At 43.5% G+C, this 16,174-nt stretch overlaps 1 protein-coding gene across 4 annotated transcripts in view; it reads left to right on the plus strand.

Annotated features, from left to right (window-relative positions):
* The first annotated feature begins 5,271 nt into the window (after positions 1–5,271).
* The window catches only part of NF2 (neurofibromin 2), a 75,687-nt gene continuing 64,784 nt past the window's right edge, over positions 5,272–16,174 (plus strand). For all 4 annotated transcript variants that reach the window (XM_032395015.1, XM_032395014.1, XM_032395013.1 and 1 more), the window contains exon 1: positions 5,272–5,866. In XM_032395015.1, coding sequence (XP_032250906.1) covers positions 5,753–5,866 — 114 coding nt within the window. In that variant the 5' untranslated portion in view covers positions 5,272–5,752. The remainder of the gene's footprint in view (positions 5,867–16,174) is intronic.

Below are 16,174 nucleotides of genomic sequence, written 5' to 3' on the forward strand. Positions count from 1 at the left end.
CTTAATGACTGAGCCACCCCAGTGCCCCTATTTTTTTATTTTTATTTTTTTAAAGATTTTAATTTATTTAACAGAGATAGAGAGCACAAGTAGGCAGAGTAGCAGACAGAGGGAGAGGGAGAAGCAGGCTCTCCGCCGAGCAGGGAGCCCGATGTGGGGCTCGATCCCAGGACCCTGGGATCATGACCTGAGCCGAAGGTAGCCACTTAACCGACTGAGCCACCCAGGTGCCCCTATTTTTTTATTTTGAAATAAAACATTTCATTAAATTTTGTTTGTTTCTCTCTGCCCATATCGATTTCCTACTGCTGTTTTACAAATTACCACACATTTAGTGGTAATTACATTTTTTATCTGACGGTGTTCATGGGTCTGGAATCCAGGCATGGCTTAGCATGATCTTCTGTGCAGGGTTTCACAAGGCTGCAATCAAATTGTCAGCCATTCCATGGTTCTCCCCTGGAGCTCAGGATCCTTCTTCCTAGCTTACTCGGTTGTTGGCAGAACTAAGCTCCTTGTGGTTGTGGGACTGAAGTCCTTGTTTTCTTGCTAGCTGTCAGATAGGACCACTCTCCACTCCCTGAGGCCACCCAGAGTTTCTTGCTATGAGGTCCTATAAGCAGCTCACAGCATGGATGTTTGCTTTTTTCCAGGTCAAGAGGAACTCATGTCTCAGACTTCCTTTATCTTTGAACCCTAAATCTCCTTTTTTTTTTTTTTTAAAGATTTTATCCATTCATTTGACAGAGAGAGACACAGTGAGAGAGGGAACACAAGCAGGGGGAGTGGGAGAGGGAGAAGCAGGCTTCCCGCTGAGCAGGGAGCCCTATGTGGGGCTCAATCCCAGGACCCCGGGATCATGACCTGAGCCGAAGGCAGATTCCTAACGACTGAGCCACCCAGGCGCCCCCCTAAATCTCCTTTTAAGAGTCCACCTGAGGGGCACCTGAGTGGCTCAGTCAGTTAAGTGTCTGACTCTTGATTTAGGCTCAGGTCATAATCTCAGGGTCATGGAATTGAACTCCGCATCGAGACCCTCATCGGGCTCTGTGCTCAGTGCACAGTCTACTTGTCCCTCTCCGTCTGCCCACCCACCCTCCCCTCTCTGTTTTCTCTCTTTTGAATAAAAAAAAAAAGAGTTCACCTGGCACTATATTGTACACCTGAAACTAATATAACACTATATGTTAACTATACTGGAATTAAAAACAAAAAAAAAGAGTTCACCTGATTAGTTCAGTATCCTCCTGGGATAATCTCTGTTTTCATGAACACAACTGATTAAGGCGTTTCATCTGCAAAAATCCCCTTTGCCGTATAAAGCAACATAATCACAGGAATAATATCCCATCATATCCATTGGTCTTGCCCATGGCCAAGGGGGAGGATTGTACAAGTCTGTAGATCAATGGGGGACATTTTATTTTTTACTTTTTAAAAAAATTTTTAATTTTTTTAAAAGATTTTATTTATTTATTTGAGTGAGAGAGCTAGAGAGAGCATGAACAGGGGGAGGGGCAGAGGGAGAGGGAGAAGCAGACTGCCCACTGACCAGGGAGCCTGACTCCGGGCTCAGCCCCAGGGTCCCGAGATCATGACCTGAGCTGAAGGCAGACACTTAACGACTGAGCTACCCATGGGGGACATTTTAGAATTATGCCTACCACACTGCTTATCTGCACTTTCTATTTCTTTTTTGTAACGCATAGGATTACTTATGAGATAAGGAAAACACAATGAACGTTATTAAAAAAATAAAAAGCAAACCAGTCTCCCATGAGAAATATAAATGCTAGAGTTAAGAGATACTTCTCTTGTGAGTCTTCATAGAAAGGATGCTGTGTGTATCTCTGTCGGCTAAATCTCTACTAAAGACAGAGTTCCACAGGGCTTTTTCTTATAACACCCTTGTGCAGGACACTGGCTTCATGCCAAATACAGTAAAAGTAATTCCAGAAACAACAAAGTCCAATTTTTGGCAGACAGGTTATAATCTAGCATTCACATGCAGTATCTGGTATGAGTTGATTCAGTCTTGGTGATGAGCTGATTTAATCTGGGGCTTACCATATGCTTTGGAGGAGTCTTTTCATGAACCTTCTAAAATTTTGTGCATGTGTATGTGTGTGTGTATTCCTATGTGGAGAAAGTCCACTGGTTTCATCAGATTCTTGATAGAGTGTTTTTGACTTAAAAAAAAAATCCACAAAAGCAGTTAAAGAATCATTGCCCTAGGGGCACCTTGGTGGCATAGTCAGTTAAGCACCCACTCTTGGTTTCAGCTCAGGTTGTGATCTTAGGGTTAGCTGAGCATGGAATCTGCTTGAGATTCTCTCTCCCTCTTCCTCTACCCCGCCCGCTTGTACTCTCTCCCTCTCTTTCAAATAAATAAATAAATCCTTAAAAAAAAAAAGAATAATTGCTCTAAGAAGGATTTCTTTAGCTGGGCACTATTGATACTTTGGGCTGCATAATTCTTTGTTGTGGGAGGTTGTCTTGTGCATTGTGAGATGTTTAACAGCATCCTCAGCCTTTACCATGGAGTACAGGAACATCCCCTACTTGTGACAACCAAAAGAAATCTTTGGATATTGCCAAATGTCTCCTGGAGGGAATGGACCTCACTTTGAGAGCCACTGATCTTCAGGAAGAATGGAGGAACAAAAATGTAACTAAGGTGAAATCTAGATAAAAAACATGCTGGATGCAAATTTCATCTCTTCCGGTTATGATCTTGGGTAAATTACCTTCTTTCAGCCTTAGCCAGTTTCCTCATGTGTAAACTGGGGATATAGTACCTACCAAGTAGGGTTTTGATAAAGATCAAAAGAAATAAAGCATGCAAAGCCCTTTGCAGAGTACCTTATATGGTAAGCACATAATATATTGTAGCTATTCATACCGTTCCCATAGGTGAGACCATTCAGTATTTCCTCGTGTCCTTTATTTCTTCATTCAACAAGTATTTACTAACTGGTGTCTGTGTGTCCAGAACTTTCTTTTTTTTTTGATATTTTATTTTTTTATATAATTTCTAACCCCAACTTGGAGCTTGAACTCATGACCCCGAGATCAAAAGTCACATGCTCCACCCACTGAGCCATCCAGGGGCCCCTTAATTATTTAAAAAAAAATATATATATATTTTTAAGTACACTCTATCTCCCAATGTGGGGTTCAAACTCACAACCTCAAGATCAAGAGTTATATGCTCAGGGCGCCTGGGTGGCTTGGTTGGTTAAGCATCTGCCATCAGCTCAAGTCATGACCCTGGAGTCCCAGGATCTGCCTCGCATCAGGCTCCCTGCTCAGCGGGGAGTCTGCTTCTCCCTTTGCCCCTCACCTCACTTGTGCTCTCTCTCTCCTCTCTCAAATAAATAAATAAAATCTTAAAAAAAAAAAAAAAAGAGTTGCATGCTCTACTGACTGAGCCAGTCAGGAACCCCCAGATCTTTCTTAATGAGCTTTGCTTGAATTATTCCTTTTCAAGCCCTTATCTGGTAGGTACTATTATCATTTGTGTTTGTTTTTTGTGAATGGCGCTTTTAATGCCAGCATAATATTCCATTACATCTATTTTTAGTCCTTGTCCAGGCCTCCCTTCTGAGATCCAGACCCATATATCTACGTGTGTGTCTCCCCAAGAATGTTTAAATTTGGCATCTTTGGCCAATTAGCCCAGTGCCTAGCACCTAGTAAGCCTTCCATAAAAAGGAGCTATTACTGGCCATCAATGTCATTTTTACCCCTGCTGTCTGATCTACAGCCTTTTCTACTCCTCAGTAGGATCCCAGAATCACTTATTTTTTGTCAGCAGTCCTGGCCCTGGTTTAAAGCCCTGATTTGTTGTCCCTGTGGGGGGCCCTTAGGAGAATCCACCCTGATTCTCCCACCTACGGGGAAGAACTGAAGCAATTAAAATGAAGACATTCTCACTCCAAGCCCACACTACCCTGAACAATCATTTTGGTGGGGAGAATTTGCTAGCAGTCAGTAGACAGGATATAAAGTTCCCCCACAGCAGCTTTGCTGGGTGGGCCAGCATATGCTGGTGATTCATGGCACCACAGGGGCCTATGGAGATCTAGATTTATACTATGGTATAGTTACAGCAACAGTGTCTGCTGAGTGCTCCAGAATGACAGTTCGTGGTTTGGGAGGGCTACACAGGGAGCAACTTGGCAGCCACACTTAGGGAAGCAGGGCAGTGAAATGGTAATGCCAGCAAGCTCTGGGTGGGATAAATCTGGGTTTTGAGTCCCATCTTTGCTTCTCGCTATCTACATAATAGTAGGTGGCTCTCTCCTGCTGAGCTTCTCATTTTTCCCATCTGTAGGGGAGGTGATGCTAACGATGGTTAACATTTAAGGACTGCTTACTCTTCAGTCAAAACAGAGGAAATTGTCTCTACTCAACCATTAGAGTTATTTAAAAGTAGGATTTATTTTTTAAATACAGAAAGCTATGTACTCCCCCACCTCACAACACATCCACTACAGCTTGATGACACTTAAAAAATAAAGAAAAAACATATATGGTTTGAAAATGGAAGTCAGAGTACAAAATGAGAAAAGCTTTCATTTTTCGACCATTTTTTACCTACAAAAACAGCAATTTCATAGGATTCAATTTAGTATGTGCCAGCCACCGTTCTAAAGCTTTATATGTATTAACTTCCTTAAATTCCTCAACAACCCCACGAGGTAGGTACAATTATTATCCTTCCTTGGTAATAATACAATTTCTCCCCAAGAGAAGCAGAAGGATCTGGGGGAGAGCGCCGGCAACCTAAGCAGCCTCCACGTGATTTAAAAGTTTGAGAAACACAGAGGTCAGTATATGCAATTAAGTGTCAAGGAGGATTATCCGCCGGGTGTCCGAACACCTGGGGCGCCACACCTCGGCGCGTATTTGGCCCGAAGCTCAGTCCCCCACTGACCCACCCGCAACTGGGGACCAGCCTCTACGTGGTTCCCCGGAGAAGGAGCGCCGGGTTCCGATTCCTCAACCAGTCTTGCTAGAGTAGGCGTACTCCATGCGAACAAAAGCGTTCGGAGTGACTGCCGCTTTGGCCACTCAACGCCGAGCCCAGGCCCGCGCCTCCAATCACAGCGGAACTTCCAATTGGTGGGGTCTTTCTGAAGTAGGGCGGAGGGAGGGGGGAAAGTCCCGCCTCCCTAGGGGTTCTTAGCCAATGGCAGAGTCCGGGCGGCAGCCGCCGGTTCGGTTGCGCTGTGTGTGATGATCTGGGGGCCTGAGGGCGGGGCGGGGAGCAGGCCGGGGTCTGTGGGGAGGGGACGATTCCCGCGGGCGCGCGGAGAGAGGACGGTGACAGCCACGCGCGCACGTGCGCGCCTGGCCGCAGCGCGGCCCCGAGACCTCCATCGGCCGCTGAGAGGCGCGCGGGGGCTGGGCCGCTGCCGTCGAGGGGCCCCGTCCCGGGGCGTCCCCGGCGTCCCCAGCGTCCCCGGCCCGAGTCCGTGAGCACCGGGCCGAGCCCACCCCGTCGGTCTTGTCTAGTGTTTCGTCCCCGTGGCCGTAAGGGCCCGTCCCCCAACTCCCCTTTACGCTCCCGGGGCAGGGTCCTCACGGCCCATGCTGGCCGCTGGGGGCCTGCGCCGACCAGAGAGCTCCCAGGCCGGCCAGTTGGCTACCATGGTGGCCCTGAGGCCTGTGCGGCTCCTCCAGGGGGGCTAACAGGTCCAGAGCGCAGGCCTCGGGGCGCGAGGGTCCCGGGCCTGAGCCCCGCGCCATGGCCGGGGCCATCGCTTCCCGTATGAGCTTCAGCTCGCTCAAGAGGAAGCAGCCCAAGACGTTCACCGTGCGGATCGTCACCATGGACGCCGAGATGGAGTTCAACTGCGAGGTAACCGGCTGGCAGCCCCGACGGGCTGTGGCAAGGGGGAGCCGGGCGGAATCCGGCGGAATCCCCGCTCTCCGGGTCCTGCTGTGGGTCGGGCACCAACTGGGGCGCCCCTGCAGCGGTGACAGTCAAGGTGGAAGCTTGAGGGATTCAGCTTCTACCGTCCCTGAGTATAGACAGAGCCGACCAGAACCGGAAGGAGCCATCTAGGCCCAAATCCTCATGTTAAAGATAATTGCTGCCCTTTCTTCATAGGGCTTTTGGGTTTGGAAGCACTTCCTGAAGGTTTTCATTCATTGTTACTGCAAGAGGCTGGAAGCATCCGTGGTGGCGAATTCTGGTTTTCAGTGTCAGGCTCTATGGGCTTTTTTTTTTTTTTTTTTTTTACTTTATTAGATAGTATTATGTGCCCCAGGTATTAAAAGTTGCATCTTGTATATTGGAAAGGCTATACTTCCTTCCCTTTTCCAAAAGCTTTCGTTTTCTGGAAGAAAAGCCTTTAAAGAAAGAGTTGATGACTAACACTTACTTTTCATGCAGTTTACATCATGATGATAACAGTTATTATTTGTTGAATATATTCTAAGTGTCAGACGCTCATGCATTTAATTCTCACAACTACCCAATGAGGTAGGTACGCCAAACCATATATCTAGTAAGTGGCAAAGTGGGGTTTTAAGTCAAGCTTTTAGCCAAAATAGTACTGCCTCTCAAGTAATTTAAGTCCTTGCTAGTCCAAAGTGTGGTCTGTGAAACAGCAGCATTGGGAGCAGTGACCTAAGTCAGGGGTTGACAAACTTTTTCTGTAAAGGGTCACATAGTAAATATTTTCAGCTTTGCAGGCCATAGGATCTCTGTTACAACCACTTAGCTCTTCAGCTCAACTATTATAGCACAAAAGCAGCCTTAGGATTCACTGCCAGCATGACAGCGTGAGGAGTGTCATTGACTGTGCTCGCCTGTAAGGCTGGTGAAAATTACTTCAAAAAACTCTTAACTATTTAAACCCTCTGGAAATGGTCCCAAGGGCAAACATTCATCAAATGAATAAACATCCATTCAAGAAAATCTGTGAAAATTTGCTAAGAAAGGCAAGTCTATAGTATTTGAATTAAGGCTACTACCTCCCTCCCCACTTCCAACTCCCCAAGGTGGAGATTCCACTCAAGACTGCTGCAAGCCAGAACACAGGACTCCCTCTACCCCTAGCTCCCTGTCAGACTACTTTCTTCCCAGGAGGAGCAGGACGTCAGTGTTTCTTATCCTGTCTCAAGCCTACTTGTTGCTCAGACAGTCCCAGGTGTGTATAGTTGAAATACTGAGTCTTCCTTCTATCCAGCTCCTACTCACAGAATGGGAGCTGTGCCTTGGGTATGGCACACTGAGACTACTGGGGCCCCGGTTGCTCTCGTCCCAGACACAGCTTTGTGCAATGGTGGTTCCATGCCAGAGGAGGCAAACTGAGAAAATCCCAGGCTGGTGTCCCCTGCCCGCCCCCCCCTGCCCCCTCCTTCCACCAAGGACTCAGAGATTTTACCTGGAGGGAGAAGGCAGCTTTAAAACCTGTAGCTCCTGCTCTCTTCCCAAAGGCAGTTAATTCATTTGCAACAAAATGTGAAGTTTATGCCTAAGGGAACTTTTAAAAACTGGAGGATTTGGTGAAGGGCAATTGGGAGGAGATTATGAATTTAGTGAAGATACAGCCTAAATTGTAGGCCATCTAGTTGGCAGGAGAGAATCAAAGTAAAGACGGCTGGGAAGAGCCCTCATGGGATTGAATAAACTGTTCCCTCAAAAGAGCCACCTTTGATTGGATTATTTTGTAGAGCATGTTATGCCCCAGGGCATGGTTGAAAATAATAGAACAGTAAAACACAGTTAATGGAGTTTAACAGCTGGGTGTGATCAGGGGAAGAGAAAGAGCCCTCCTACTAAAACCACTGTCACTCCAGGATGACTGTGGCCATAACCAAATTTGTGCCTCTCTGAGGAACAACATCATAGGCCTTAACACTGTGTGAAAGAAAGAGATTTCGGGCGCCTGGGTGGCTCAGTTGGTTAAGCAACTGCCTTCGGCTCAGGTCATGGTCCTGGAGTCCCAGGATCGAGTCCCGCATCGGGCTCCCTGCTCGGCAGGGAGTCTGCTTCTCCCTCTGACCCTCCTCCCTCTCATGCTCTCTGTCTCTCATTCTCTCTCTCTCAAATAAATAAATAAAATCTTTAAAAAAAAAGAAAGAGATTTCGCTAAAACATTCCAGCCCATCACTAAATAAACAAGCAAATACCAATAACAAGCCCTGGGGCTGGGGTGGGGAGAACCAATCCGGTATCTATATTATTTAGATAATGTATTACCTAAAATGTCCAGTTTCCAGCAAAAAATTATGAGGCATGTGGGGCGCCTGGGTGGTTCAGTTGTTAAGCATCTGCCTTCGGCTCAGGTCATGATCCCAGGGTCCTGGGATCGAGCCCCACATCGGGCTCCCTGCTCAGCAGGAAGCCTGCTTCTCCCTCTCCCACTCCCCCTTCCTGTGTTCCCTCTCTCACTGTTTCTCTCTCTGTCAAATAAATAAATAAAATCTTAAAAAAAAAAAAAATTATGAGGCATGTAAAGAAACAGGGAAATGACCCATCCGATGGAAAAAAGGCTAGCAGTAGAAATTGCCTGTGAGAGCGAGCAGATGTCAGATTTAGCAGAAAAGGTTTCAAATAGCCATTACAAATACGCTCACAGAACTAAAGGAAAACATGATTAAAGAATGAAGGTATAATGACATTTTCACATCAAGTAGAGAAGATCAGTAAAGAGATAGGAATTATAGAAAAGAACAGAATGAAAATCCTGGAATTGGAAAGTACCATAACTGAAATAAATTCACTAGAGCGGCTCAGAGTAGATTCAAACCGGCAGAAGAAAGAATTAGCCTGCTTGAAGATAGAATAATAGAAATGATGCAAGCTGAAGAATAGAAAGAAAAAAACAATGAAGAAAAATGTACAGAGCCTCAGAAAAATGTGGGAAATCATTAAGTGTACAGGTGTAATGGGAATACCAGGAGAGGAGAGAGAAAAAATATTAAAAAAAAATAGTAGCTGAAACTTTCTGGATTTGTTGAAAAACAATAGCCTGGACATTCAGGAAGCTCAATAAACTTCAAGGAGGATAAATACAGAGATCCACAAATAGAAACAGTAAAGATGCTGAAAGTCGAAGACAAGGAGAAAATCTTGAAAGCTGCAAGAGAAAAAGGACTTATACAAGGAAACTCCAATAAGATTAACAGCTGTCTTCTCTGTAGAAACTGTGAAGGCCAGAGGCTGTGGGATAACATACTAAGTGCTCAAAGAAAAAACTTGTCAATTAAGAATCCTGTATCCAGCACAGCTGGGTATTTCAAAGTGGCTGTTTCAAATATGAAGGTGAAATAAAGACTTTCCCAGGTACATGCAAATTGGAGATGTTGTTCAAAGACCTGCCTTACAAGAAATACTAAAGAAAGTTCTTCAGGCCAAAAGCAAATGGCCTCAGACACTAATCAAATCTACATGAAAAAAAAAAAAGAGCACTGGGAAAGGTAATTATACAATTATAAAAGACAGAAATGAGTATTTTTCTCTTCTTATAACTGATTTAAAAAGCAATTGTATAAAATAACGTATATAATGTACTGTTGGGCCTATAACATACAAACGTAATCTATGTGTAGTATACTTGCCAATAACAGCACAAAGGAGGTGGATGGAAGCAAAGCTGTAATGGGCTGAGGAAATGACCACAGGTGGTAAAGTAATAACAACAATGTATTGTTGGGTTTGTAATTTTAATATATATATAATTTTGATATATATATATATATAAAATAGTCTACAAAAAAGGTGGAAAGGGAAAGGATATGTGGGTATATATAGATATAGGATCTATATATATATATATAGATATATAGGATGTATGTATCACTGGAATTAAGCTAGTGTAAATCTGAAGCTAATTCTGATACAATTATCTGGTAAACCCTAGAGCAACCACTAAAAAAATCCCCTAAAACACTTAAAAAATATGATGAAGAAATCATTAAATAAATGTAAATGCTTCATTAGAAAATATTCACCTAATGTAAAAACAAGTAGTAAAGGAGGAATGGAGAAACAAAAAAGACATGAAGCACATAGAAAAAAAGTAAAATGACAGTTGTACACCAAATAATTAGATAAATGAGATGGACAAATGCCTGGAAAGACGCCAACTACCAAAATTGACTCAAGAAGAAACAGACAATCTGAACAGACCTATAACCAGTAAAGAGATTAAATCAGTAATAAAAATACCCTCAAAGAAATGTCTAGGCTCTACATACCAGAGGCCCAAATGGCTTTACTACTGAATTCTACTAAACATTTCAAAAACAATTAATACTAATTCTTCACATAATCTTCCAAAAGAATAGAAGAGGAGGGAACACTTCCCAACTCATTTTATGAGGCTGGCATTACCCTGATACCACAACCAAACAAAACTATCACAAGAAAACTAGAGACTAAGATCTCTTATGAATGTGGAAGCAAAACAGGGTGCCTGGCTGGCTCAGTTGGTAGGTCATGTGACTCTTGATCTCAGAGTTGTGAGTTCCAGACCCACACTGGGTATAGAGATTACTTAAAAAAATATGGTAGCAAAAATACTTATTTTTTTAAATTTTATTTGAGAGAGAGCGAGAGAAAGAGCACGAGCTGGGCGGGAGGCATAGGGAGAAGCAGACTCCCTGCTGAGCAGGGAGCCCAACATGGGACTGTGGGACTCGATCCCAGGACCCTGGGATCTCGACCTGAGCCAAAGGCAGATGCTTAACCTACTGAGCCATCCAGGTGCCCCTATCTTGCCCCTTCTATTTAACAATGTGCTAGAAGTTCTAGCCAGGACAATTAGGCAAGAAAATGAAATAAAAGGTGTTCATATTGGAAAGGAAGAAATAAAAAGAAATATATCCTGTGTTTGCAACTTCAGTAAATTTAAAATTACTTCAAAATATAAAATCTTGAAAAAAATAAAGGAGGGGTGGCACCTGCTGGCTCAGTCAGTGGAGCATTTGACTCTTGATCTTGGGGTTGTGAGTTCAAGGTCCATGTTGGATATAGAGATTATCTAAAAATAAAATCTTTTTAAAAGATTTTATTTATTCATTTGAAACAGAGAGAGCATGAGCAGGGGGAGAGGCAGAGGGAGAGGGAGAAGCAGACTCCCCACTGAGCAGGGAGCCTGATGTGGGGCTCTATCCCAGGACCCTGGGATCATGACCTGAGCTGAAGGCAGACACCTAACTGACTGAGTGACCCAGGTGCCCCGAATTGTGCACTTTAAATAGGTGAATTTTAAAGTATGTGAATTATATCTCAGGCTATATTAAGGAAGATGCAGCCTTTGATGAAATGGGAACAAAAGACATGACTTTGTTCCAATAAAACTGTGAACATTGGAATTTGAATGTCATACAATTTTTAGAAGTGATGAAATGTTATTTAAAAATTGACATTTAAGGGGCGCCTGGATGGCTCAGTCGGTTAAGCATCTGCCTTTGGCCCAGATCATGATCCCAGGGTCCTGGGATCCAGCCCCAAGTTGGGCTCCCTGCTCAGCTGGGAGTCTGCTTCTCCCTCTCCCTCTGCCTGTTCCCCATGCTTGGGCTGTCTCTCTCTTTCTCTCTCTCTCTCGCTCTTTCTCAAATAAATAAAATCTTGAAAAAAAAAATTAAAAAATAAAAAACTTAAAATTTACATTTAAAAATGGAAAAATTACTCTCAGATCGCACAATAATAGGGGGTGAATTAGGTTTGTATTGTGGGCCGTAGTTTGCTGATCCCCTATCAAAGTTATTTATGTATGTATGTATGTATATGTATTTATTCTTAAGGTAATCTCTACACCCAATGTGGGGCTCGAACTCATAACCCTGAGATCAAGACTGCGCCAGCCCAGGTGCCCACCCTGATCTAAGTTTTTCTATTTGGTAAATGTTGTGAGAGATTATGAGAGATTGACTGGTACATAAAGGGATTTTGTATGAGATTTCTTCAGCCGTAATTCTACCATGAAAATCTCTTCTTTTTTCTTTAAACAGACCCCAGACCTAAAGAGGATGTACAATATAATCAGCTATAGCAGGGTTTCTCAACCTTGGCACTATTGACATTTTGGCTGGATAATTCTTTGTTAGGGTGGCGGCTGGCCGGCCTATTGTAGGATGTTTAGAGGCATCTCTGGACTCGGTATCCATTAGATGCCAGTAGCACCTCCCCACCTTCCCAGTTGAGACAACCAAAAATGTCTTTAGACGTTGTCAAGTGTCCCTGGGGGGGAGCACCCTTCCTTCTCCCCCTCTCCCTGCCACCGTATTGAGAACCTGATTTATAGAAGAAGATAAGAGTAGTGATATTCAGAGAGGCAGAATGGTATAGCATAGAGTCTGTCAAACTTAAATGTGTCGGTAAATGACCTAGGATCTTGATAAAATGAGAATTCTGCTTCTGGTCTTCTATGGTAGGACTGAGAATTCTGCATTTCTAACACATTCTCAAATCTCAAATGATGTCAGTGCTGCTGGTTCAGGGACCACACTTTGAGTAGCAAAACATTAGTAGAAAGTGCATAGGCTTTGAAATAAAATAGACCTGGGCTTGAATTCCAGCTAACTTACTTCTGGCTTGGATAAGATACCTAAGTTCTTCGGACCTCAGTTTCCACATCAGTAAAACGGAACTAATAATACCCTGCAAGGTTTTATTTATTTTTTTTATTTACTTATTTATTTGGCCCTGCAAGGTTTTATAAGGATTCATGGAATACATAGTGCCAGGCAGAAAGGAAGAACTAGAAGGAGCTATAGTTGGCCTAAAGTAGGAGGCTCAGGTCACCATGGTTACTGCCCTGTTGTGATTTGTCAAGTCGTTGCATTTCATTGACTTTTCAGTGTAAATACCTGTTTGTAAACGAGTATGTTCAAATAATCTGTTAAAAAAGTAATAGTAGTTTGATTTATGATGATAGAGCTCTGAGAAACTATCAGTTTTTCTTGCTATTTTTATGTTGTACATTAACTGAGAAAGGTGCTAATGCAAGGAGATGGTGATGCATTTTGAAAAAAAAAAAAGAGGAAGAAAAAAAGGAGAGTTGGTACTTGAGGAATTCTTGACTTTTTTGAGGTTAAAGGTAGGTGGACCAAGGGCTCAATTTCAGAATGAGTGGTAGTTAACATATGAATCATGTTACCTTATGCTAATAAGTTCAGGCCGTTTTGCTGCAGAGATGGGGAATAAATCTCTTTCTTGCACTACTTGCTGCATTGCACAATTGGCTTGCTGTTTCAGAGGATTTTTCCACTTGAAAGATTTGATATTTGTCATTTTGAGAAAGTGGGTGCTGAACGTAATTTGCCAGGAGGCTAAACGGTTATGTCATTTCTTATCTGGGCTGGAATTTTACTCTAATAATTCAATCTATCGGTGAGAAGAGCCAAATATGAAAAATTTCTCAAAATTGAGTTGTGAGAGATTCTAATACCATCTTATATTGGAAACAAAGCCTCCTTCTGTTGATTAATATCCCAAATGTTTTCACATGCCCAAGTGGGATTATGATTGGGTTAAACACCAATATTACAGATCATTCCAACATACAAGTGGACATAAAGTAGAACCTTTTGAAAGGGGAAAGCAGAAAGAACGACCCTGGTGTTTTCAGTAAGATCTTACAACCCAGACACCTCAAGATTTAGGCAAATGCCTCCCTTCTAGGATGCACAGTTCCAGAGGGCAGTGGTGGTCTTTTCATTGCTAGTTGTATATGGTAATGGGACTCTATATGAGGGCACTGAGAAACTTCTTTTCTTATTTCAGAAGAAAGATTGTTTCTGCCTTATCTTTGGGTTCTCCCATGGGGTTTAAGCAGTGCCCGTTGATGGCCTGGGTCTGCAGATCTAGGACGTGGGCAGTCCGGTGAATGCTGGATGCAGTTGTGCTGGTGAAGGGAGAAGGAAGCAGGGCATATACTGGCTTGTGCTGCCATCTGCTGGCCCCCATGTCTGCTCTTTTGTAGGAGGAAGGATTAGGGAGGAACAGTTACTGTGTGCCAGGTACCATGCTAAATTCTTTAAATGTACTATCTCATTCGGTACTTAACAGAGACTCATTCACTTATTCACTCAACAGGTATTTACTGAGTACCCACGTGGACCTAGAAGCGATCAAGACGTACTTAGGACGGAGGTCTTGTCATTGGCTTCATTTTCAGAGTGGGAATTGGAGGCTCCAGCAGGGTACATAGCCTGCTTAAAGTCCCAGCAGAGCCACTGTCTATTCTGAAAGAGAAAGAAGAGGACAGGGACTGTTAGACAGTGGGAGAATCTCAATAATGACCAATGAGGCTAGCAGTTGCTTATTTGAACCTCACAACGAGGCTTTCAAGTCAGTTGGAGAGGTCTTAGCTCAAGTTCCAGTTTACTGTCTGGGCTCTGAAGCAGCACAGCCTAGAGGTTATGAGCGTCTTGGGAGAGCTTGGTCTTGGGAGCTTGATCCCTGGCTCTGCCCTAACCAGCTCAGCGACCTTAGACAGGTTCCTTAATCCTCTTCAGGTGCCTGTTTTCTCATCTGTAAAATGGGGAGTGTAATAATTCTTCCTGCAAGGGGTTGTTACAGGGATTAAAACTGAGTCATTATTGGTAAAGTACTTAGACTAGCATCTGACACGGGTAAGTTCCAGGTATAGGTTGTTACATAAAAGGAAGTAAATCCAGGGCCTCTCATCATTTGGCTCCCTTTTCCAGGCTCTCCTGCACTTCCTCACTTTCCCTTTTTTCTCTGGGTCTGTTGTCCTGGTTGCTCTTCCTGGAAACTACCAAGTTCTTTTCATACTGTTGTGCCTTTGCATAGAATGCCTTTCTCACTTGTCTGTTGGCACAGATGTTCTCATTCTCTGTCTAGGCTCTGCTCAAGTGTTCCCCTCTCTTTGTGCCCAAGACTACCACATAGCTACCAAGTGATAGGGCTGAGATTCAAACCCAGGTCATCTGTCTTCCAGCCTGGCTCTCTTTCTGTTAAGCTATGCTACCCACTTGGGAAGCTCCAAGTAGAAAAAAGGAAAGAAACAGAAACCTGGAGAGAAATTTGGTACTTGGTAAACTACAAAAAGAAAGTAGAAATAAGAGATCTTACAAAGAACTTCCTAACTCAGCCATTTGTCTATGGCATTATTTTATTTATTGCATTTGGTGTAAGATACCATTTCAAAACCATTTTGTGAACTTGCTAGTGGGCTTAAATTTTGGCTGGTGGATGATGTGACTGATGACCTCTGATGCATTGCCTCGGTGTCTGGTTTGCCTTTGAATCAAATGGACATTTTCCGTAAGTGAATCCTTTTCACTTGCCATGATCCTACTTGGAATTCCTTGCCTTTGGCTTAAAATGAAGCTTATTTTGCAACGGTTAAGTATTTTCTAGTTGCATATTTAATAAGCTTTGTGTTCTGAATATTCTTCCCTATATTCAGCCTGATATTCTCTTAATATTTGGTGTGTCCACATAAATAGCAATTGATTAACCTCTCTATTCTGCGGCCTTTTCGTGTACTTTGAAAAGTTAGTGATCTAACTTCTTTGAAATCCACCTCCTTTTCCATCCCCCGTCCCCCCCTGCAGTTCAGGTTTGGAACAGCCAATATTTAAGGCATTAGAGCACACAGAAAGATGTTTAAGAGGGAAGGTCCCAGATTTCCAGGATGCTCATAATCTGGTTAGAGAAATAGGATATACATGAAAAGATAATGCAAAGGAGTCTGTCTATCTGTATCTATCTAGCAGTCTATCTATATCAAATGAGGGTGTGTTCCTGTTGAGAGAGAGAGAGAGGAAAAACCATGCAGTGGGGTGAATGGGGAACACCTGCCTCCAGGATTTAAAGGCAGGTTTGTGTCCACAGATGAAGGGGAAGAGTGTTCCTGTCAGTGGATCAATGGACGTGGCCTGAGCAAAGGCAGTGGATGGGAATCCTGTGGTTTGAGAAGGGAGAGAGAGATGTGTTTGAATTCATAGGTTCAGGACAGATACTGGAGGCCTTTGAAGGCCAGATTAAGGAGCTTGTATTCATCAAATGCAGTGGGGAGCTTTGAGGTTCATTATTAGGAGAGTGATTTAAAGTGGTCTCCATGCAGAATGATTTGAAATGTGTGGGAGTGGGGTTTGGAAGAGTTTGGAAACAAGGAGCCCGATTAGAAGACAACCACTCTCAGGGGCCTGGGTGGCTCAGTTGTTAAGCGTCTGCCTT

The sequence above is a fragment of the Phoca vitulina genome, unplaced genomic scaffold (assembly GCF_004348235.1).
Source record: "Phoca vitulina isolate PV1807 unplaced genomic scaffold, GSC_HSeal_1.0 scaffold82, whole genome shotgun sequence".
Taxonomy (NCBI): Eukaryota; Metazoa; Chordata; class Mammalia; order Carnivora; family Phocidae; genus Phoca; species Phoca vitulina.